The sequence below is a fragment of the Chelmon rostratus genome, chromosome 2, assembly GCF_017976325.1.
Source record: "Chelmon rostratus isolate fCheRos1 chromosome 2, fCheRos1.pri, whole genome shotgun sequence".
Classification (NCBI taxonomy): Eukaryota; Metazoa; Chordata; class Actinopteri; order Chaetodontiformes; family Chaetodontidae; genus Chelmon; species Chelmon rostratus.
In genome coordinates this window covers 23,715,722-23,740,759 of record NC_055659.1, presented here as the reverse complement: position 1 = coordinate 23,740,759, position 25,038 = coordinate 23,715,722, and the positions used below count along the sequence as shown (strand labels likewise).

Here is a 25,038-nt window from a genome sequence, read left to right as displayed (position 1 = left end):
GGAGGAGAGGAGAAGAGCGGAGAGGGAGGCCCTTTCTTGATGGGTGTGGTGGCAAGTGGAGGTCTCACAGCCTTGGCCTCGCGCCCCCCCCCCTCCTCTTAACCTCACCTACCTCGCAGACCGACCGCCGCCCAACATTCCCCCATATTTTCACAGACCGCGCTAGCTTTTTTTTTGCCACTGCTTCAATCATTGCAGGTGTTTTCTCCTCTCTTCACGTCAAATCACTGTGTTGATGGTTTAACCCTTTTGTCCTCACAAACTCACGGTGTGCCTCCCAATATTGTTCAAACCCACATATTTTAAACTCCAGTGGAGATCCAAAAGTGCCCAAAGATACCAAATATGTGAGGCTGAACATCCTCTACCTTCAATGAAGAGTTAAAAAGCTAATTCAGAATAGAGTGTCGGACAGCTCGGAATGATAAAACAACCTACAAGAGTACAAATAGAATGAGAATATTGAAGCCACTGTCATGTCTGCACCTTGAACATCAGCCGGTTAGTTTAGCGTAGCATAAAGGATGGAGACAGGCGGAGAAAACTCTCCACTGGAGCTCCGTCCATCAGTTAAACAATACACCTGCTAGCACCTGTGAAACTCACTAATTACCACACTATATATGGCTTGATTAATCTGTACAAAAACAACATCATGTGAAGTTACCAAAAAACTATAGACTCCAGGAAGTCACTGAGCCCAGCCAAGAAATAGCCTGACACCTGAACCTTGTAAAATCACAAATTGCCTTTTATTTAACACACATCAAATAAGGTGTTAATTAGTGAACTTTAGATGTGCTGGTAGGTGGATTTATATATATTTTTGTCATTTCTGCTTTATTATGATAGTGACAGATGGCGAGAGGCAGGTTCATGGTACACACTCGACCAGGTGAGGTTACTGGGCGCCCTGCGGCTGGATTTTTACATCTTAATCTGACAGAGCCAGGCTCGCTGCTTCCCTCTGCATCTTCATGCCAAAATATATAATCGCCTGTTGGCGGTCTTTAAGAGACAGATATGGAAGTCAAATGGATCTTCTCATCTAACTCTCTGCAAGACAACTAATAAGCATATTCCCCTAAATTTTGCATTATTACTTTTAAACTACAGACGGGAACAATAGCCGTGTTTTAAAGGTTTAAATAGTAGCTTCACAGGTAAAGTTACATGGAATGAAAATATTACCAGAAACAGGTGTCGGGGCTGCCTGCTTTTCTTCGAGACCTTCATGAGTGTTCCCTCTTTGACAAACATCTACCAAAAGAAACAACACACAATCAGACAAAGCATATGAAAGGCATGTTAGTCTGTCAACTATGTTTTAGACCGCATGGAGGCCTTCAAATACTGTCCTTCGACATTACAAAACAATGTGTTGCTGTGTTTTGAATAGTAACACTGGCCAGATGCGGCTACGCTGTGCTCACCCTTCCAGGTTTCAGGAGGTCCCTCTTGCTCTTCACGCTGTACTCTATGTGGACCAGACGCAGCAGGTTCTCCTAAGGGAGCAGAGAGAGCATGGAGATGGAGGGAGATTATCCAGTGATGGACGGAGGAGAAGACAGAGAATGAAACTGTCCCTGTTTGTTCGTGAATGAAAGGGCGGGAGGCGGAAAGGGATGTGATACTGAAAACTGAATAGAGGGGGACAGAGATAGAGGGAGCCTGTGTTTTCACTGTCTGTCAGCCTGTGTGTGTGTGTGTGTGTCAGTGCATGTGCATAGGAGAGGGAAGAGTGCGATAAACAGAGGAGGCAAGCCAAAGCGAGGCACAGGGGATCTTGACAGAGGCGAGAAGACAGTGGGGGGAGGGTGAATTATCTCCATGAACTGCTCATGTTTGAAGGGGAGTGTAAGTCATGTCCACCCTTACACTGCACCCTTTGTAATGATACACCTGGGACTTTCTGATGACATCAGCTTTCCTCGCAACTTGCGTTAAGCAACAGGCTGCGAAGGCCGGCGCCACAGAGGGATAGACCTCTCCTTCACTCGTTTCATTTAGAAGAGGGATTGATACACAGAAAAACCTCAGCTGTCTGACTTCTTCACGCCTGATCTCCATCTGAAAATTGCTCTTTCACTGCCAGGCGGAATATAAAGACGTGTCTCAATGACAGCATGCTGGGCTGTGAATATGTAAAGCTCAATAGGAGCTAAACAGTCTGATTGTTCTAAACACATGGAGTGCATCCACAGTAAACTCACCCCCTGTTTCAGATTGTCATTGGCCTGGTCTGCCACCTCGGACACGATCACCAAGGCAGCTGCAACACAAACACAGAGAGAGAAAGAGAGAGATTTATGCGCAGCCGCATTCAATAAAGACACACTCAGTGACTGTGACTCAACAAGTAGGGCCTGATACATGTCGAGCAGCTGCACTGTCGATGTGTCAGTATGTCTCTGAGCACTGAAAAGACACCACTGTTATGTTGTGGGTATGCAGATCACAGCGCTCCAACCTTGCGTGTCCTCGTATTCTTTAGAATCAGGAGAGAGGTTGTTCAGGTAATCTGCAGGAAACACAGGAAAAAAAGAGTCCATCCGTGAAAATGTGGCACTCAAACTGACTGTTTACATACAATCGAATGCTTACTAAGAAAATCTGAGACATTGTTTTAACTGTAAAGCGCACCTTGCTCAACGCATGAGACATTATGCTAATACTCCTGTCTTAGCCTTTGTGAATTTAAAGGCAAGAGTTTGTAACTTTTGAAAGAAGAAACAACACATTCCCAGTCATACATATGAAAACTCACTTTATCACACTTGCTACGACAGCTATATGTGGTCTGGCAGCCTACAGCAGGCTGTGCGAACAGTAGCCAAAAGTGGCTACTGCTAACATGAACAAACCTTAGATATTGCGGTGTGATTCACATTACCAAGTCAGCGTGCTGACTCCTCTCTGTGTGCTGCTATTACACTTATTATTAACTCATAATTGCCACTACTGGCCATAATGGCCTCTATTCAGCAAAAATGCAACAGGCTTGTGTTAAAGATTGCTATGTACATGTGTGTTTGTGTGTTACCTGTGAGTAGCATTCGATATTGAAGTACTCTCACTATAACCTGCAGCAGCTGGTGCTTCAGTGGGACTTCAGCTTCTTCTGGGCTTCTTGTCTGCACACACACACACACACAGTAATTAGATTTTTAAACTATTGTTGAGTTATTGAATTGTTTAACCATATACACCAATGACACCTGATCATTTCTGCTAAATAAAATTGCGCTGAAATTAAAATCTTTGTCCGCGTGATGTCCCCTTGGTGTCCCTGAACTGCACCCAGAAAACAAAGCTCTATGTCTTCTAAATGAAGGTAACCTCTATAATATGATGCTGCGAGTCAAGGTCATAAGTGACCAAAGGAACACTGTCGGACTGACTGACCTTCACACGTCTTTGCAGCACACAAAAAACCTGAACACCTCCCATTCTTCTTCTCAGAGTAGTCATTTGTAGGTGAAAGGGGACAGAAATGGGAACAATCAAAGAGAGCTTTAGAAAATCAATCAGCATCTAATTGTCTCTGACAGGTATTTATGCCCTGAGAGGTAGAGGAGCAACGGGGGACTGGGTGTGTGTGCACACACACACACATACACAAGCAGTCTTTTCTAATCTAATGAAGTCCTATCCTACATTAGAGAGGCACAGATAGCACCCTGCGGGAAACAGCGTCTTCATCTTATTTACACAGCACACACATACACAAACTGCACGCACAAACAAGAACCCATGCAGACACACACTTGACTCATCTCACACTCATTCACAAACACATATGATATATTATTGATGCGCCCCTCTGCACACAAGCAGGAACATACACACACACACACACACACCAACACTGGGCTGGTGATGAGATAACACTGATTAGGCCTGCAAAGGGGAGGGATGAGATGCGGGTTAAACACACCGCTCTTTGTCTTCATTATCACAATCTGGAGTGCAGGAGTCAAAAAGTAAAACAGAGAGCTGATGCCTCTTTTAATGAGCAGGCCTTTACGAGTACTCACTTTCTCTTTTTGTTCTCCTAAACAACCCTCCCCCCACCTCCTCTCCTGATCACCGCGTGATGCATCCAGTACAATAATAACCAGCCCTCCATTATTAAACCCGCTCGGCTTCAGAACATCCGCTCTCCTCAAGTGTCGCTTGCAAATTGTCTTCCAATTGACACTTGTTCAGAAGAAGTGGCTTTCCAGCGATGGTAATTAGCGTGTGGTTTGTTTGGGTGAGTGAGCCAAACGGGGGAGAGAAGAGGGAGCGTGTGTGATGCCTCGTGCTGGGAGATAAACACACACACACACACACGCAGACACACATGCACGGACAAACAAACACACCTTTCAGACTCCGTCACGGCCAGCTGATTTGCTGCCCGCACACACACACATACACACACTCACACACACACACACACACAAACACACACAACTGATCTAATTGGGAGTTGTAAAGGAGGCTGCTTCTCTAATTAGCTTCTGTCTGCCTCATTGCCCAGCTGCCTTTACAAGGAATTCACTCCATCGCTCTCTCCCTCTATCGCTCTCTGTCCACCTGCTGCACAGCCTCCTCCTCTCCTCCTGGGCTTCTGGCACAAGAGAAAACACCCGGGCTTCACACAAACGCAGGCTATGACATGAATATGAATCCAAGCTGGAGCACTTTGGAAAAAGATTTCATAAAAAACAGTTTTGCATGATCCACTCAATTTGTGTACGGACATGCCCCTGCAAAACAATCAAATGCAAATACACAGAGGCGCAAACATCTTCACGAAAAGGAGGGGGGGGGGCACAAACACACACACATACACACTCACGCCCCACTGTGTCAGCCAATGTTTATAGATGGTGCGGTAAACAAGCAACTGGCTGTGGAGAGCAGGCTTTAATCCTGTAAGGGTCCAGCTCTGATCCGATCAGGGTGTGCGGCTACTTCATCACTGTCATCACCACATCCACAATGAAATTACTACCACTTATACTGCTGGACTTGGGCTTGTAGCAATAAAGGCGGAGGAGCAGGAGGGTGGAGGAGAAAGAAACGCACTGAGGGAGGTAAGGGTTTAAGTGTTGACACAGAGAACGAGAATCAAAATGGCATCTACTGATGATGAATGAACTGTTTTTTTTTTAATTTGCAAAAGTAGCAGTAAATAAAAACTCCTCTGAAGTGTAATGACTTGTGAAACGTCACACGGCCAACAGATAAATGACCGTTGTCCCTCTCAGTAGTAGGTATAGTGTATCCCATGACCCATACCGTCCTCCTTGCTCTCCCTCGGCCCTGCTTCCCCCTCATTACAGTGGGGTCACACACATCCTGCAATTCCCATGGCAGTGCTCTGACTCAATGCAGCATCCATCATATACACACAATGCCCAGCTGTGGGAGGGTGGGAGGACAGGCCCCCGTATTACAGGCTTACATGCGATATGGGGAACGTAAATACAATATGCAGTGTGTATATGCGGTGGCAGGTGTGGTGGATATGCCTCTGGGTGTTCGTTTTAGAGGTGCAAGACAAATCAAAGCCTTTACACAAGTGAGGAGTAGGACAAAACTTTCATTCTGACCACCCTTTCTATGGAGAAAAAATACACTAGTGTCCTTAGATACGATGATACCCTTTCTTACACTTGTCCTTTGCAAATTATTCCTTTTATGGCTCCTCCAGGAAGCAATTAGTGGTTTATGATGTGAGAAAAGGGACTGATATCAACTTCATGAGGCTAGAATGAAGTGGTGCATTGTTCACTTTGATCAAGGTTATCAAGGGCTAAATTGTTGTGTGGTGTAGGCCAAGTCTGAAAACATGCTGTAAGATAGTAGAGGTCAGTGTTTGCAGTCTTCATCTCTCACCTCCACTCCCTTCTATTTACATTAACTCCACCAAAGTCTGGCAGAGCCAAAGTTTTTGTGGGAAGGGGCAGCTGCTGCTGAATATTCATGAGCAGAGACAGTTGGTGCCTTGTCTGTTCGCTTTTCTTATCAAACTGGAAACGCCTGGAAGCACTCACAGTGAGCCCGAGGACAGCGTGGAACTGGTAATGCGTATATTTGGGGAGAAAGGTGCTGAGCTGAGTAGGTATCTATCTAAACTTTAACATAAACAGAAGCCCGGGAAAGGCTTTTTTACTGATGTCTGACACAAAATGGAAACATGAAAATTGTACATGAACACTTTCTAATTACTAAATAATGGCTAAATGAGAAGAAATCACTGCCTCACTGTTTGTTTTTTTTATTCAGGGTGACCTGTGTGCTGAAACACAGCAACTTTAACTCAGTGAATTGTGAATCAATTTTATGGACCAGGACACAGCCGCATGGAAATGAGTAATCTATTGCTGTATCTCTGTGGTCTTATCCATAGGCTCTCTTAATACCCTGTCCTTTAGTTAAAAACAGTCAGTTGTGCTGTTACCAGCTGCGACTAAACCCACCCCTATTCAACATGAGGATAAAGCATTGATTACGTGTACCAGGCACACAATCTGTGGACCACTGTGATGGCCCGAGAATGAGATTTTTTTTTTTTCAGAATTTTGATCCCGTCACCCAAATCCCACTTCCCCGCTCTCCAGGGAGGATCAAGGATGAAGGGATCCACGGTGGACAAAGAATGAGTGTTTGGTGTTGAGTGGATATAAAATATGCGAGCATGACAGTGGAAAGGTCAGTCCCGTGAAGAGGGGCGGGATAGAGAGGGTTTAGAAAGGCCATCATCCCCCCGTGGAAGCTGGGCGACAAAATCTAAGTTGAGAGTGGCTGAGTGGGTGCCAGGGGAAATACCAGCTACGATCTCTGCTCTCTGGAAACACCCACAAGACTTCACTTTCACTCCATAAACATGGAAACTGAACTTGAGATCTGAATACGTGACAGTAAAAATACTTCCACCAGTTTGCCTTTGCAGAGGACCCTTTGGGATGGGAATGGGGATAGAGAAGAAGACTAGCTACTGGCAGGAGACACAATTAAGAGCTGCCTTTACATGTTCAGGTCCTCGTCTGTCTGCTCAGTGGTTTACCTCATATTTCTTGACGATGCCGGCGAAGGCCAGGTTGTTCCTGCAGCTCTCCTCCAGTAAGGACATGCTGCGATCATACTCTGAGATATAGGTGTCAAACACCCCGAAGTCCTGCCGACGTGACAGGATCACATCTACTACCCTTTGGCTCTCCTCCCTACACAGACAGGAAGAGAGAGAGATTAAGTACATCCCCTTTCATCGTTTCTAGTTCAGTGAAGGTGTAGAATTTAGACGAAAATCCAAAGTCTATGATGTGAAGTGCATTGCAAGAGTCTGTGATTTATTTTTTATTCGAACCACTTTTCCTCAAGCCTGCTGGTCCTCCAGTTACTGATTTCCTACATTTTCCATAATGATGTTTGACAACCTCATACAAACAGATAGAAACACTTTGCTTTCAGTTGTAAGTTGTGCAAGGACACAAAATGCTTTACCAAGTGAACTTCAGAGGTGCTGGTAGGCAGACTTTTTACCTTTGGCCGGAGCCTGGCTCGTTTCCCCCTGCTCCCAGTCTTTATGCTAAGCTAAGCTAGTCAACCGCCCTATATTTAATGTACAGACACAAGAGTGCTCAAAAAACACAAGCACAATTACTACCAAATTAAGCCTGAAAAAACTAACCCACCAATGCTTTCGGATGGATTATTTAAAGGACAATGTTGAACTCCTGGAAAAACACCATCCGTTTGGTGGCACTCGCTGCCATGCAAGGCCTCTTGGTTAAAGAATGACCTCTTAAATTATCATATGAATTTTAAAGCAGGGTTAGAATAATGTAGAGAAATTATTGTGACCTCACTGAGGAGTGAATTATGACTATAGTGGAAGTCTCTCTAATCGACATCCACGCTGCATTCGTCTGTTGATGAAAACTGAGCATTAACTGTAGTGTACAGGAACAGGCCACAGCACAAACAAACAGTAATATCCGTAGTGTTTTTTTACCACTGGCTGATGCGTTCCTCCAGCTCGGTGAGGATGCTGCTGTGGAGGGTGTAGACCTGGGGGAGTACACCCAATATCTCTCCTAACCTCTGCTCCTCCAGCACGGGCTCCCCATCCTCACCCTCCGCCTCTGCCACTGCTAACCTGAAGTCCTGCACGAGAGAGGGGAAAACAGGGTTGGCAAGGGTTTTCAATGTGGGGCAGAAAGAGAGCGTAAAAGAAGAATGAAGGAAACGGTAATCAGGATGAAAGGAGGAAGGGAGGGAGAGCAGGAGAAATGAAAGGCATAGAGGAATGAGGAATGAAGTGGGGGAGAAAAATGGAAGGAAGGAAGGTCAGATCCTCCTAAACATCCTTCCTGCTACCCTCCCTTCGAATCACCTCAGCGCCTTCCCGCCACTTTGGGCTCTGTCCAGGCATTCAGGAAAGGCGGCACTGCTTGCACAAGAGTTACACACCAGGTGCTGTTGCATAATGACCTTGGCGCTCAATGACACAATGCTGTTTTGTATATAGTCCCCACTTTTCATGTCTCTGTAGACAAGAGCCTAAAAATTCACTGATATACAATGAATTCGGGTGCATTGAAGTCCATTCAGCACACATAAAACATAAGCAACAGGCATTAATAGCTGCAGTGTCAGTGACTAAGAGGACTAATATAAGGAGTTATGGCACACAGGAGTGAAAAAGCAGGGGAGAGGTTATTTATCTACTCAGCAAATGAAGACAAAAAAATAGATGAAAGTAGGGGAAACGTTAGGAGGCGTCAACATGCTTTAAAAAATCTCAGTTTTCTCTGTGGGCAGAGCTGTCTGGCAAACTAACGTCAAGCAGTACATAAAGCCTCAGAGTGTCTGTAAGGGATAAGAGCCTGGAGCTCATCTATTCCAGTTCTGTGTAAAGCACAGACGTAAAACAAATAGAGTCGTCCCAGTTGGCTGTGAGATAATGTGGCGACACAGGGCGCTTCAGAACACGCCATTCATCATGCACAATCGATCGCGTATGAGTTAACATTCATCACGTCTGCTGGGCAGAAGAACAGCTACTTTAACGACTCTGGTTGACTTGGTCTCCCAGGTTACACACACATGCACACACACACACACACACACACACACACACACACACACACACACACACACTCTCAGCTCCATGAATGAGAGGGGCTTTACTCTCCATTTCGCCAGTTCACTCTCCACCTTATCCCTATTTTCCTCACGTTAGGCAGGTCAAGAAGCAGCGTTAAGCAGTTGGTCGAGCGGCCAGTCATGCTCGGTCATAACTCAGCACAGGGAATCTGCTCAGAGGTCACGTGTTACCAGAGAAAAATAATAAGTCTGAGCCGCACATGTCGAAGCTGTTACAGGGAAAGTCCTTTAGAAGAGGAGCACGGCCCCCCTTCCTATGTGGAGACAGGGTCTGGAAATTCTTTGTATTCTTGTTATTCCTTATCAAACAATGGAACAATAGCTCATGTGTGCCTCTCACTTAGCGCTGCTCCTGTTTTTTTCCCCCCCAAACTGTGTGTTTGTGCATGTTGCGCCGCTGGAGCTCTTCCCAGCCGAATCACTCAGTTTCTTGCTAATTGCAACATCAGTCTGCATCAAGCTGTAACTAATATGTCGACACATCGCTGTTTGAAGTTTGAAGAATAACAAGACCCTATAACACTATACCCATGCATTATGCAACAGCATAATGAAAAAGCCCTCAATGTCACCTCTGAAAGATGTCAAAAAGATTCAATTAAGGGGTAGGCCTATGGCAAGCCAAGGTTACTCAATGTTTTTCCAACAGAGAATTAGTGAAGAACCTATATTCTATCTAATCTGTAAATCTACATTCATGCTGAAAAATACAATTGATAGTTCAGGCTACCTTGCTGTCACAATGCCGCTGCTGATGCCCATATTGACCCGCAGCATATGTTTCTGTCTGTACTTTGGCATGCAGCTGATGTCATGATGAGCCTGCAGAAATGTGATTTTTAGAGGTGGCCATTGTATTATATTTGCATTAGTTGCTGTTTGATGGCATCAAATCACACATTGCACAAATCTGCTGCTTTTGTACTCACAGCAGGCTTCCATAAGGTATGCTGAGGGGGCATATGTAAGAAATTCAGGTTATGCCCTTATTCAAGGTTATAAGGTACAGGCTGACTGATGGCCCTCCCTGGGTTCAATGACTCTACCTGTCAGATCTGTACTGGCAACCATCACCTTAATAGCGTCTCTGCTGCACCATTCTTTAAAAGGTGTGACCTCTCCTTCGTGACTTTGCTTTCTGATTAAAATCAAAGAATTGTTCTAACTGTTTCAGTGTCATTCATGTGGTGTTTTTGGTAAACATTCTTCTTTGTTCCCAACTCTGCAGGGTTGTGGTTTTGACAGGCAGTGAGTGAGAAATGATGGAAATGGATGACAGCACTTGGCTGTGATGCATGGCCGACCTCGAGAGGCTTACCACAGCTCACCTTTAAATCCTCTGTCCTGCATTAACTAAACCCATTACTCTACTGAGAGGGAAAGCCTCCATTTCATGGCCAGCCGTATCATAAGGAGCTCATACTGTGCATCCAATCTAACCAGTAAAAAAAGGCCGAAAAAACAGCCTTTTTGTGACCTTTAGGTGGCGGATTGCCAGCTGAGTTGTTCGAGCATCAGAGTACACGTATCAGTTGAGTACGGATACCAGCACGGCATCAGCAAGAGCGCCTGGTGGACGCACGCTGCGTCATCTTACAACTGACCACGCCAGAGGACAACATGTCAACTTTGTCAAGACCAGGAAGCAGATCTGGCTGCAACAACACTGATAAACCTGAGCAGAGCCTTACAGCACTGGGGAGGAGAAGAGGGAGACAGAGACTGGGGAGCAGACACACAGGATATGATGTTATCAGGAGGTTTTCAAGAAAGGCCTTGAGGCAGGAGACATTCAGCACTATTGTGACACGCTTACGGCGTGGCAGCAAAGGTTTTCTTACCTCTTGAAGGTACTTAAGGGCGCTGACATGTCTGAAAAACAAGAAGAGAGAAACATAAGATTGAATTAAGCTGCGGAATTTACAACTTTCCTCCAACAATGTTTATCTTTCTACAAGACTTGTTAAATTATTTTATTATGCATGATGAGAAAGGTACATTAGAAGAATGTTTAATTGTGTAGCAAGGTAAGGGCAAGGCTAGCCAGTTTAATATGTCACAAAAGACGCTTGTGTAATTGGCTGTCAGCTTCTCCGCATGCAGCTCGATGAATTGGCGAAGGAGCAGGAGCGATACAGTTGGAAGGAGCAGGAGAGGTTCCACAAAAACACACAATCTGGATGCAGCGTGTTTGTGTGCGATGACATGTGATGTGTGTAAACGGGGAAATCCACAAGGGCAGATGCTCACAGTCTCTCTGAGTCGACGAGCTCTTTGGCGACGTAGAAGGCTCGGGATCGTCCATCAATCTGGGTGACAGGGAGGGAGAACAGTGGGAGATGAATGAACACAGCTAATGTTGAAAGGCTCTCTGTGGGCACTTATTCCTCTCGCACATTAATAGGAACAGCAGCCGAGGAGAGTGGCGAAAAAGCAAATTCACTTTTTTTCCCCCCCTTTTTGGTTAGATTTCTGCTGTCAAAATAAGACTGATTATTTCATTACAGTGGAGCATAGACATGAAAGCCTTCTCAAATACGGGACTTTTAAATTCGGATGCATTATGTATGAGAGGCTGCGTGTGTGGTGACAACAATGCTGCCCATTGATTTAGAGGCTAATCACAGGGTCTCAAAACATCCGAGCCGAAACATAACATTGAAGCCATTTAGGGGTTTACCGGCACAGCTCCTGTGCTTTATCAGTGTTATTTTTTCCTATGTGGGGCATTTCACAAATACTGCATTAAAGGCACTACTGATCCTCATTTCCTCGAAATAAAACCAAAACACACTTCCATTAGTTGAAACTGTTCCTGGGGCCGAGTCGAGTGTCTCTGGTCCTCTTCCTCTCTGTTTTTCCTTCAATTTATTGTATTTTTTTTTCTCTTTGAAGAAGAACAAGGAAATGTGTGCAACATGATGGGAGCAGTGGTCTGATATTATTGTGGCAGCAGCAGGAAGGGTGGGATCCATCTCTGATACTACTGTAAAATGGCTGCCTTCTACTGTACGGAGGTCTGTGAAGTCTGAGGCAATACATTTCAACTTGCACAACGGTGAATCTGTAACATGTATATATTAAGTCCTTGATTCTGTCCTATTATTTTATGGTATGATATCATTTTAATTCAAATCTGACAGATGCATGTCTAAAAAGACCTATTAATACAATAAAGCATTCAATAGGACCCTTGCAGCATCATTTGCCCATCGTGTTGATTTGCTGGACCAGTTTGTAGCTCAGAGGATTGACTGAACCACCTTCCACCCTGCCTCCATTCGTCTCTGGATCCCATATCTCACCTGCCGGTCATAACTTTGCTCCGCCACCCCCTCTTCCTCCTCTGAGGTACGCCCGTGGTCTTCGTCTGCTGACAGCCCAGCAGAGTTCATTGGGAAAGGCTCCGTGTAGGCACTGCCAAAGGAAAGAAAAGACAGAATCAGTACAGCAAAAGTACTGACATATGAATATTTAATACTATACCAGTATCAATACTAGAGTATGAGTTCAATAGCATTGCTTTATTATAAATAAAGACACTGGATATTTTAAACTGGAAATGCAGGGAGGCATTAAGGACACATATCCCTGATAGCTCATTATATTTATTTATAGCACATCTTTGCAGCAACATATTCTCAAAACACCGAGCAATACTCCAAGTCCCCTCTAAATATATGTGTGTCCTTTTCCTGTGTGAGTCTCTGAACATTTCCACTCCTCGCATAAAGTCCTCCAGTGGCACACTGTAATCCCTTTCATGATTCGCTCCTCTCACAGATGGCACGGCTGTGTCCGCACACTGCTAATCCTTCTGTGTGCTGCTGTGCCTGAGGGGGGCACGCTTTAGGTCATTTCACATGTAATCCTTTTAAATGCTACCTGTGGTAATTATTAATGTCCTCTGGCCCATTAAGACCCATATAGCACCAAATTCACATTGCCGGGGTGATAACTGGATAACAAGAATTCTCAAAGCAGCTATATGACAGCTACAGGACAGCTTGTTCCATAGCTGTCATATCAGAATGCTTGTTAGCCACCGAGACTGTTGGCAGGTTTCACAACTAATGGGAAGATTCATGGCATACCTGCTATACACAAAGTTCACTCTGGTTTTGCTATAAAAGCTGAATCTTTATGCATAACATGGAACATAAGTGGGACAGACTAACAATGAGATGCGCAGTGTAGAATAGCAAAAAGAATAGGAATGCACCACCACAAGGACGGTTAGATTTCTTAGCCATTCAGTTCTGCTCCAGTAAGTGTTGAGAGAACTGTAGGTGCTGCGACGATGTGCTTCTTTTAGTGGAACCACTGACTTCCTTTTCTATAGCAAATTTCTACCCAATCTGTGCAGGGTTGTTTATATTATATATATATATATTCTTCCTCTTTCATTTTGAGAGGGAATGATTGATTTATTCCATAAAAACAAAACAAAATCAAAAATGTATGTTTTTTCCTTGAAGTGTGATGGTGTGATGTCAAACAACCTTACAGCTGTGATGATAGCCGCAGTGATTAAAAGGTTAATTGATTAGTTGATCACTGGAATAATAATTGGGAACACCAAACATTCTCTGGTTCTCAGTTGTGAGATTTTGCTGCTTTTCTGTATTTTTTGTTATAACAAACTGAATAATAGGTTTTGGCCTGTTAGGCAACAAGACAAGCATTTAAAGATGTCACACTGAGCTTTAGGAACTTGTGATTTTTTGTTTTTTCTGTCATTTGACAGAAATAATGAATGTTGGCCCTGGTCTTAAACAGCCCCCTGTGTGTAGAGAATAGATGGCTATTAGAAGACCAAAGGTTAACAGAGTTACCCGCTGGACTTCATCTCCATTCAGACATACCCATGCTTCATGAGGCTCACACGAGACCGCACACACACACACACACACACACACACACACACACACACACACACACAAGCACACACACACACACACACACACACACACACACACACACACACACACACACACCCTTCAGCTCTGTTGGTTGGGCTGAAGAAAGCACCTACAGGCCATTACTCATGGTTGACCTCAGAGTCGACAGGTCAGCCTGGTGTGGGCTCCTGGGTGATGCTGGGAAGGAGAGAGAGCTGAAGGGACGGCTCTTCTTTGAACTCATTCTTGAGCTCTGATTGATTCTAGTGAGAGTGAGGGAACTCCTTCATATGTCCTTCATAAGAAAAACCTGCTCTACAGTCTCACCTTCACCTTTTACCTTCACCAACAGAAAAAATCCAAAACAATTATGATAAATAGTTACATTTGAATAATGTCTTCTTTAAATTGCGTCTCATGTTTTTTGGACAGAAAGCATTTACATGCTCTTCCTTGATGTTCTAATTTTTTTAACACCAACGTGGCCAGTTCTCCCACCATAAACCACAGATATAGCTTCATTTAGCTCCAGTCAGCTTCACATGATTCTATATCTAAACCTTGCAATATTGGTAATACATGAAGATCTTTAACAAGACCATTAAGGTAATGCTATTATGTCATCTGAACGTAAAGCCTTTAACATGGTAAAGCTAAATTTACCATGTCAAATTCAGAGGAAGGACACAATGACTGTCTGTGAACGGACCTGTATTCCACCAATCTTCCATGGATTTGATGATGCTTGTAATATATAATTCAATTGAGCCAAACAAAGAGTATTAAAATATATATTAGGTGCAATCTGAAAGGGCCTTTTCCATTTGTAATGGCACTATTATAGGAAATAGCAGCAGCTGAATTGGTTCATTAGCCTGCTAACTATAGCAGATGTTGATACTGATGGGGGAGATTAAGAGAAGGGAGCAGTTTTAGATCATGTGCTGCTTTTAGTGATGATGATTACATGTCGCTTGTGGCTGTTGTGCTGCTGCTGTTGTGACAGTGTGATGAAGTGATGTTTGAAGACTCTGGCGCTCTGACTGCTGCTGTCTCACCTGTGATGAAATGAAAGATGGCTTTGGATGATATTGACCCTACATCATGTGACAGGCTGTGATTCAGGGCCACATATGCAACAGTGTTATAACCTCCGCTCACTTGATTTCAGTTGATTTATCCTCTGTGCCACGAAAGTGCTTTGAGGTGTATGAAGTGGGAGCCTGGGGGCATTCCTGACAAACTGGAGCAACAATAACGGCAGATCTGGCATTCCTGATGAGACCACACCTCATTTTGTTGTTCAAGGGAGAGTCTGGGAACCTCCACCCCACCATGGTGACCCCCTTCTCCTCCCGTCATCCTATCTGTCTTCTCCTGTCTCCACCTCCCTGCCTCCGGCCAGAGACCCGCCCTCGTCCTGCATTTCCTGTAAACAGGCTGGTGGGAAGCTCCTAGGCTGGACACTTCCTCCCCGGGGATGACCTGGCAATGACCTCAGAGCGCCTGGCACCAGACCTGGCGAGCCAAATGACACACCCTGTCCACCACCTCGCCACACAGCACACAGCCACCACCCAGTACAACAATGTAGTTAAGATGGCTCCCTCATCACTACTAACACTAACATAACAGTGGGTGGAGGAGCTGTTTTAGAGGGCATGGCAGAGCTTTGTCATCACAGTGAAGAGGTTCATTCTGAACTGTTTGAAGCGAAAATGATGCCAAAGGGTACGCTCGAGCTGCACAATTTTGCATACATTAGCAGTATCTTACTGAACATACCACTATAGCTTTGTTTCCTGTGTGCATAGGGACAACAACACATCTGAATTACTGCTGTACTCTAAGTCGACCTGGAACTGCTTAGAGTTGACATGAAGAACACTTAATGGGCGTTAAGTTGCGCACAATCACAAATCCTGGGCTTTTTTTTGCTAAATCGCCCTTTTCAACACTCATTTGTTGCTACATGGCTACTTGGCATGAACAATTCTGCTGAGACTGCATTCTCAGCAGGATCCTCATCTTTGATAAAGCAGCACTGAGTTATAACTTTGTGTGCATGCACATGTATGTACACACACACACCTGCAAACAAACACCTTAGGTAGGTTTGCGATGAATCATTAGCGTGCCTTTTCTTTTTCCATTGTACACGATGGTAGCTTGCTAATGAACATGTCTCTTAGCTTAGCCTGAATGCGTGTGCTGAAGTAGCGTCTGAACAGTACTATACATTAATCACACAAGTGGAAACAAGCCAAGCCTGTGGCACAGCAGCTTTGTGAGTACTCCTTAAAATGCATGTCTGCTACTGTAGGCATGGTCCTTTGGTGCACTGCTCTGGGGCCATTCTGTCATTTACCTCACCACAAAAATCCACTTTTTCCTCTGTGGGTCCAAAACAACGTTGACTGTTGAATGTGTCTCAATAAATCACTGCCATCATCAGCTAGGCAGCCACGGGACGGCGACAATGTCATGCTTTGAACAGAGCTTAATGTAAGATGCACACACAAAGGCAGGGACAAACACCTACACTGGCTCACTGGCACATACACACATATATGCACGCACACTCAAATAAACATAAACCAGCCCCATATAGACACACCACAGAGTGGCCCTGGCAACAGAAGGATCTCCAGGGGGAATGTGGCGAAGGCGAGGAAACAGGACAGATAGGTTATTTGCATCATTGTGAGTAGTGTGAGACCTCCACCACACAATGAGCCACATCGATAACATCATTGGGACAAAAAGAGCCCTCACTGAGGGACCACTGTCTGGGAAATGGACTGGTGTCAAATGTTGAGATACTATGTTTAGAGTTTAAAGTGCACTGGAAATAAACAGAGGGGAAATCATGGTATGGTGTCTCCTGCTACACAAAATGACTGGAGGAGAGGTTACTATGAGCTTTATGTGTGTGAAAAGTCATATAAATGATATGAGCTGCGAGCTGGACCCTTTTCTACATCAGCAAAATAGTTATGAGAGACAGTAGCTGCACATGAATTATAAAAACAAAGGGCACCGAAAGGAAAGCAAGAAGCATTTTGCCCTGAGATTATATTAAGCCTTTTAAGAAGCTCTTGGTAATGGCTTGTCTCTCAAACCACACGCAGGTCATCAAACACAACTATTTTATTAAGACTGGGGAAAGACTGTGGGCCGCAGTGGCTGAAGCAGTGGCACTGGCCGCTGTAATTTGGTACAGTTTGACCACGGTGATTCCTCACTCTGTCACACACTGCAGTAAATCCTGTTGCCCCTCAAGGGTCCAATGAAAGAGAAACACTCGGGAGAGAGCTACTTTAATAAAAGCCCTCCTAAACTTAACCATAAGTGTCAGGTACAGGAGAGCAATTACACCAGAACTGCTCTTGCTCCCTTTCTCCTGTTCTCACTTGCCCCTCCCCCTCCTTTATATCACTTTATCTCTACACTCTTTGTTTTCTTGCTCTTCTGCGCCTTCTATTAACACATCCCACCCCTCGTTCTCTCGCCTTTTTCCTCATCCTTCTCAACTTCCTTGTGTGAAAGAGACTCCCCCACACTTTTCCCACTTTTAATTGCAGCCCATAATGACTTTCTCTAATGTGAATAACCCGGGCTCAGTGAGCTACCCAATTGCCATTACCTGTTCTATCACCTCAGACTTGCAGAGGAAGCAGCGGCACCAGATGTGACCTCTAAATCCACCAAATGAAAAAAAACAAGAGTAAGCTCTCCCACAAGCATTGTCCATCTTCCCAAAGCCAGCGATGCCTGACAATGCAGGCTGCTCATCTCTCACTGAACACTTTCCTACAAGAGGGAGATCTGATTCTACTCAGCCAGGTGTCCTCTGCTCATCTGAGATACAGTGTAAGAATATTTGTTGGCCGTTCAGGGGTCAAGATTGCCCCTCAGTGCAGATCCAGGTCTGAGCCTAACAACTCAGCTGACCATTTCAAGAGTCCTATTCTATAGACTACGAAGTGAACATGCAGGATATGCTTAGTTTCTACACTTTAGTACTGACATGTACAAGACAATGAGCAAACACATGATCCTAAATAAATAGTAGGAAATAGGATGTTGCTAATGATTCTACTGATTAATTGTGTAGTCTATGAAATGCCAGAAAATGTGTCGGGAAAAAAAGTGGAAAATCGCTATCTTGATTTCCTAGAGTCCAAAATGATGTCTTCACATAGCTGGCTTTGTCTGTTCAGCAGTCCAACATTCAAATATGTTCAATTTACCATCATAGATGATTAAGAAAGCCAGCAAATATTCACATTTGAGGAGTCAGATCCAGTGAACGTTTGGTATCTTTGCTGAAAAATGTTCTTAATGGTTAATCCATTACCAAAACAGTTGCAATTGATTTCCTGTCAGTCCCGTAATTTATTATTTGTCAAACTGCATAAGATGTAATCATAGTCATGGATGGTGTTGATGAATAATACTTCATACATCAAAGGGTCAATACACCCAAATTTGTGGTGTCCAACCATGCAGGTAATTTTGGTTTTATTTGCCTAGAATTTGAGATAAACGCCTCTGAAATGTCTGCTTCGTCCCCAACACAGTGGAGGTGAATAGAATTTAATTTTGGAGGGTCACAGCACTGAAAAAATGACCAGAAAAAACACAGTCATCAGTTTTCACTGGGTCTATTTCTTTGGTTGAAGTTGTTCTAGCGAATGTAATTTTCAATTCACTGGAACTTCAATTCACATCTGTTGTTTTGGGTGTAGGTCTATAAAGGTATTTTGGATTGGCCTTGTTGAGTCGGAATCAGAAGTTTCAGAGAGAAATCTCAAAACCTGGCCAAGTAATAACAAAAGAGTGTGAATGGCTAGATATCACTTTAAGGTAAGGCTAAACATGTAAAGTAAGCTAACATGTTTTTTGTAACTTGGTTGAGTCAGCCCTTTCAGGTTTGCTTGAGATGATACAAAACCATCTTCACTTTATTAGGCTTTTACTTTACCTTTCAGCATCTGCTTTTGACATCTGGAGTTTGCTGTCAATCCCTGGGAAACTGTTCATATCCACATAACCATCATTCTCATTGCAGGGAACTGTACTGCGGTTTGGGTCTTCAAAAAACTCAGTCACTGTGTGGGATCTGGTGGGTCTGCCTGGGATTTGGATGTTCTCGTAGTCTGAGCTCATGGCTGGGATATTTTCGTAGTCAGAGGTGTCCGCACTGGGGAAGGAGATGGAGCGGGGTTTGGTCAAAGGCAGCGGCATGACGGAGCGCCGAGAACGCTCCTCAAAGGACTCCACTCTGGAGATGCCCCTGCCGTAAGATTTTCTTCTCTGGTGGTGGACAAAGGAGGATGGCAGGTCTAAAGGACGCTGCTGGGGGTTCACTATGTGGGACTGAAGCTGAGGAGAGCTGCCGGTGCTCCTGCGATCAAGCTCTATGACTCTTACCGGGCCGTGGTGGCTAGACTCGGAGGAAGAACGTGAAGAGCGGACACTTCCATCACTGAAACCCTTTGAATCTGTCTTCTTCTTGAACTTAAGAGCCAGAAAACGCTTGAAGGAGGATTTCTTCTTTTTGGGTATGTCATTAGGTTCATGCTGGATCAGGACGGATGGGGAACTCTTGGTGACTGGTCTTTTAGTAATGTATGCCAGCTCAAATGGTGGTGGGATGTCCACTAGAGAGGTTGGTGTGGAAACACCACTGGATGAATGATGGCTACGCTGGGAGAAGCTTCCAGAAGAGGTTATGACACATGGGAGTGAAAGGGTATCATCCTTCCTCTTCATCCTGATCTCATCCTTCAGAGACTGGCCGATTTCTAAGGGGGTAGTCAAAGACAATTCTGGACCTTCTGCAGACCGGGAATATAACAAGAAGCGGCGAGACTTCATAGATGGGATCAAACAGTTGGTCCCAGGCTGCTGTGAATGGCCAAGTGGTTCATTGGTCTTATCCATGGCCACTGTACAGTAGTCATGAGTCTGGTACTCTGTCCCTGTCTCCTCTGGTACAGTTTCTGGGACATAACCCGGAACTTTCCCAGAATAAGAGCGTGATCGTGTGACAATCGTCTTCCTATCAATTGTCACAAAGTTCTCTCCCTCTGAGTCAAACCCTGCCTCTTCGTAAATATGTTCTTCACTGTCCGAGTCTGTGTCCTCATAGTAAGGCACAATATGGCAGTCCAGTTCCTCAATGTCTTCTTCAAAGGCCTCAGTGGTGTGGGCAAACACCACCCTGTTGGTGAGCTCTGGGGTGCGGCCCAGGTCGAGGTCAGCTGGTACTGTGATGTTGCACAACCTGAGGCGAGGCTGGCAGCTTGCTCGCTGGCTGAGGAAAGCCTGCTCTCGTTTCGCCGTCCTCTCTTTCGCACTTTTTCCTTTGATATGTTTCTTTTCCGTTTCTTCCTCCTCGTCCTCATCGCCTATCTCGACATAATCCTCCGATGAGACACACTGATCGAAGTCATCCGCTTTAGTGCACAGCGAGTCGTCAATGTCTGCGTACTCATCTGCTGACTCATTGCCCTTTGCTTTTTCTTTGTGCTCATCTGACTGCTCAGTGGCCTCCTCGGTCTCACCTGGTACTGAGAGGGATTGCTTATCCTCCAGCTTGTCCACATCATCTGATGACACATAGTAAGGTTCCTGGTTAGACGCACCTGCTGTTTGCATTTCGTCTGAAGGCTTGTCATCAGTATCATCCTGACTCCACTCTGGGTCCGCAGTGTCAGCGACATCTGCCGGAACAGCCTCAATGACGGAATAAGGCCCGAACACATCCTCAGTGCTTGATGTGAATCGAAAACAGCCTGAGAGGTCTTTGGTGGCCCGTTCTGGTTGCCATACCTCTGTTTCAGCTGGGTCACATGACTCACATGTATCACTGGCATCATCTGTGGGGCCAATCACATCGTAGGGATACTCCTCATTTACAGTTGGAAGCACGCTGAATCCAAATGCAAATTCTCCGGCGTCCAGCTCGGTCTCGTCCGGACAGTGAACACAGTCCTCACTACGTCCGCTGTACGGTGCATTAAGTTCAGTCTCACTGTCCTGATCACTCTGACTGAGTGACTGCGTTTGATCAAAGTTTTCTTCCTCTACGTGTCCTGTAGAGTCACTGAGTATTTCACTCTTTTCACTGCAACTCTGTCCCTCCTTTTCTGCGTCCTCTCCTGTTTTATCCTCCATGTCAGCAGGAAGAAGTGAGAGTACTGATGTATTCTCATCATCAGTATGATTGCCACCCTCGGGCTGGTTCAAGTCATTGTCAGTGTTTTCATCCTCAGTAGTGTCAGCAGTCGAACCATCATCTGCTTTGACTGTGTCCTCAGAGCCAATGCTGTCATTGTCATTATCTAATATGTCCACTTCTTTTTCTGTGCCCTTCTCAATTTCTCCCTCTACTGTGTCCTCTTTGTTATTATGTCCCATGCCATTGTCATTGAACTTGCCCTCTGCCTCACTTTTCTCCTCTTGGTCCTGATTCTCCTCAGCCATTTCATGGAGATCTTCCGTCTCTCCATCAGAGTGTGCCAGGTCCCCGTTACTCAGGCTCTGTGGTGGGCAGCTCTCCCTGTGTGTGTGAGGCCCACACAGGGGTCTGGGCTTGGGGGCGACAGGAGGTTTTGGACCATGGACAGGGGGACACGGCCTGGACATCAGCTTGGACTGCACTAAGATGGTCAGATGACTGCGGACCTTCGGTTGAGGGATTTGCAGTGGATTTTGAAAATCTGTGCAAAGAGAGTAAAAGTTAATTCAAAAACTAATATCTTTTTACTGCTTTCAGTGATATCTAAGGTTACATAAGGGCAAATATGTGTGTCTTGTTTTGGTATAGAATGCTGAGAGGAAGTCAAGTCCTATACAATAGTCAGTGACATGCAGAATACTGCAGGGGACATTATCAGCAGGAAAAACAACAGAGCCACGGGGTACTTAGAGAAGGAACAATAACATCTCCCTGTCTGGGAAATGACACATGCGGGTTGGACGCTTACAGCAGATTTTTCATATCAAATTTAACAAACGATTGGCTAGTTTTACCCAAAATCTTGTCAGATGATTTTATTACTCCAAAACATCTGCATCTGTATTACAGTGGCAGCATGGAGGATGATCAGGCAGCTTTAATCTGTAATCAACTAATCAACTAATTCTGACTTGCTTTGTCTTGCATCCAGATTTAGATGTTACCATGTAAAGCAGCTAAGTCTTACAAATTGTGAAGTCATTCATGAGCACTGCTTATGAAATTTAGAGTTGTCATGAAACACACCCGTACTTAACAAAGTGTGTACACCCCTAGTCTCTTCCTGTTATTTAGTACCTGCCCTGACGCACATCCTATTAAACCCTGTGTGCACCCTGGCTATCTCCGAGTATTTTCTCTTTCTCTTTCTGTCATCGTCTTCCTCTCTCACTCTGTAGATATCAGATTTTTTTTTCAAGAAACTGCCTTCATTTCCATACATCGCTTTCTGCTCCCATTTATTCATATTTTTTCTCTATAAATGTCACCATGCTCTGTCCCTTAAGAGTTCCAGGTTCATTAGGTACTCCAGCAGAGCCTCCTTGAAGGACTCCACACAGGATGTCCATGGGGGGAAAGACATTAACAGCATGGCCCCCCATCACTCCACCATGAACCTCTCTTGGAGCACAGATTTTCACAACACAAATGGACTTCCTTCTCGTCATTCTTCCCAGATTCTCACGAAAAACTTACTCACACTGCTCACAGAAACACACACACCACCACACACACATATAGGCATACACTTTTTTTTGCTGAAAAGGTCCTTTGAGTGCGTCAAAGAACAATAAAGCTGGAAGAGAAAACAAGGGTCCCAGTCTGACAAAGCACCCAACTGCAAACAACAGGATATGAATTATGCAACAAGAATTCAATTACAACAAATGTTTGAAAAACAAAGGAAGAGATAGACACTGGGACCTTGGCTGTGCCAAACTCACAGGATATGATTTCAGACTGTGTCCTCATCACTAAATGTCACCGGCCAGCTCTCAACAACCTGTCCTATCTCCAGTGTGACAAAACTATACAACAGAATGGGAGATTATTACTAAAGTAAAGGTTTCCCTTGACAGTTAAGTCACATACAGGAAAACAATTTTGAACTTCTTTTATTCAATAAATTCACAGGGCACTGCACTTGCAAGACAGGTGACCATCTGTATAGAACAATGGCTTTGCCTCTTTTCACAATCACGGATTATAATACTATAATCTAATCCTAGACAGAACATTTAGTGGACACTTCCCTCGAAAGCAACTTTATCCAGAGCTATGGATTTAAACTGAATATAGGATTCATCCCACTTTTATTGCAACTGTATGATTAATCTATAGGTGATATTATTTGAATATACATATTTAATATTACCTATGCCTAACTCATTTCATGCGCTACAGCAGGCTGCACAGAGTTGCACTGGATATCAATTTGTATGCACAATAACAGCGGACAGGTGAAATATGCTTTCCTACAAAATGCCTGGGAAACCAAGTGCATCGATTAACGCCGCATCCTTCACACATAAACACACACATGAACGCACACCCACGCCGCTCACTTTTGTTTGCTGTTAGACATCTAAAGTTTGGTTCCCGGACTCAGAAAGCACGAGCGACCAACCTGCGTTCATTGTGGGACATCATCATCCACGGGAGAGCCGACAGCTGTCCTCATGTCTCCCCGCAGCGTCCGTGCCCCTCGAAATGACTTGGAAACTTAATCCAAACACAAAAACATCGCGGGGAAATCGGGTGGCAGAGAGAGAGAGAGAGAGAGAGAGAGAGAGAGAGAGAGAGAGAGAGAGAGAGCTGCAGAACACGTTGTCTTGGTTTTCTCCAGGGGGTGGGGGGGTCGAGGAAGACGCCTGTGTTGGCAGAGTCGCAGCTGAGCTTTCAGCCGGCGTGCATCTCCACCGCTGATGCTACAGCACACTGGTGCGCTCTTGTGTGGAAACGGGAGGTGCTGCCTGGCGCTTCCTGAGGCTGGACTCCACAGCGCAGCGCGGACACGCAGCGCGAACCAAACCCACTCTTGCATGTTTCGTTTTTGCAATCATTTTGTCTCAGTTACTTTAGTTGACTTTTTGCACATGGAGCATCAGCGGGCAATTATATTCACATCTGGCCATGTATTGTTTCAGGGCACTGCTCCACAGATGTGTGAAACGGTGCCATAGCCCAGAGGCGGCAGGGCAGACTAGAGTTGGGTAAGACTACATCCACTCAGTATGAGAGATTCGGACAATGAATGTAAGCCACAGTTCATGTGTTTCTGTGCTGACGAACAGCTTTAAATGACATCTGCCCGTGTTTTGGTGCAATGTACATGCCCCTACAGAGTACAGTTGGAAAGTTAAGACCCACAGTTACATGAGCGGCTCAGATATGACATACTTTTCATGCATGGAAAGACTGGAACATCATGTATAGAGATGCAAACTGTATAATCAGATACTCAGAAATCAAGCATAGATTCCTCTCAGTGTTTTTCTCCAGCATGTTTTGCTCATGGATTATTTCCTGAACCAGAGCAGTGCATAGAAAGGTTCCTAAAAGCAGTTTCCAAATACAGTTTCTCTAGGACACCAAAGCTTTTGCTGTTGGCCAGGCTTCCTGGCCCGGCATCTGTTGCATGATTGAATGAATGCAACCCTTTAAAACCCTCTCTTCATAACAGGAAACTGCTCTCCCTGTTTCCTGCACAACAGGCAACACTTCCTTAGCAACAGATGGGAAAGGTTGGCGATGTTAACCCCTTAGGTTACCTCTAACAGAGCTGATTGAGTGGTGCTGTGCAGAGCTTGATGGTTCGAGGAACAGACAAACTTTGACCAGCTTCAGTGTGGGGACTCATGGTGGGCTTTCAAGGACAGAGGCACCTTGTGCAACGCTGGGGGAGACTGGGATCATCGCCCACTTGGGGTCTTTGATTTGACAGCT

General features: G+C 44.8%; 1 protein-coding gene across 2 annotated transcripts in view; it reads right to left on the bottom strand.

Moving 5' to 3' along the window:
• fgd5a (FYVE, RhoGEF and PH domain containing 5a) overlaps positions 1 to 23,970 on the bottom strand; it is a 31,025-nt gene extending 7,055 nt beyond the window's left edge. For both annotated transcript variants that reach the window (XM_041957894.1, XM_041957901.1), the window contains exons 1-12: positions 23,720 to 23,970; positions 19,051 to 21,793; positions 12,468 to 12,579; positions 11,413 to 11,471; positions 11,004 to 11,034; positions 8,009 to 8,160; positions 7,061 to 7,217; positions 3,044 to 3,134; positions 2,471 to 2,521; positions 2,214 to 2,272; positions 1,434 to 1,505; positions 1,192 to 1,260 (exon numbers count right to left, since the gene is read on the bottom strand). In XM_041957894.1, coding sequence (XP_041813828.1) covers positions 1,192 to 1,260; positions 1,434 to 1,505; positions 2,214 to 2,272; positions 2,471 to 2,521; positions 3,044 to 3,134; positions 7,061 to 7,217; positions 8,009 to 8,160; positions 11,004 to 11,034; positions 11,413 to 11,471; positions 12,468 to 12,579; positions 19,051 to 21,793; positions 23,720 to 23,729 — 3,606 coding nt within the window. In that variant the 5' untranslated portion in view covers positions 23,730 to 23,970. The remainder of the gene's footprint in view (positions 1 to 1,191; positions 1,261 to 1,433; positions 1,506 to 2,213; positions 2,273 to 2,470; positions 2,522 to 3,043; positions 3,135 to 7,060; positions 7,218 to 8,008; positions 8,161 to 11,003; positions 11,035 to 11,412; positions 11,472 to 12,467; positions 12,580 to 19,050; positions 21,794 to 23,719) is intronic.
• Positions 23,971 to 25,038: the final 1,068 nt, after the last annotated feature.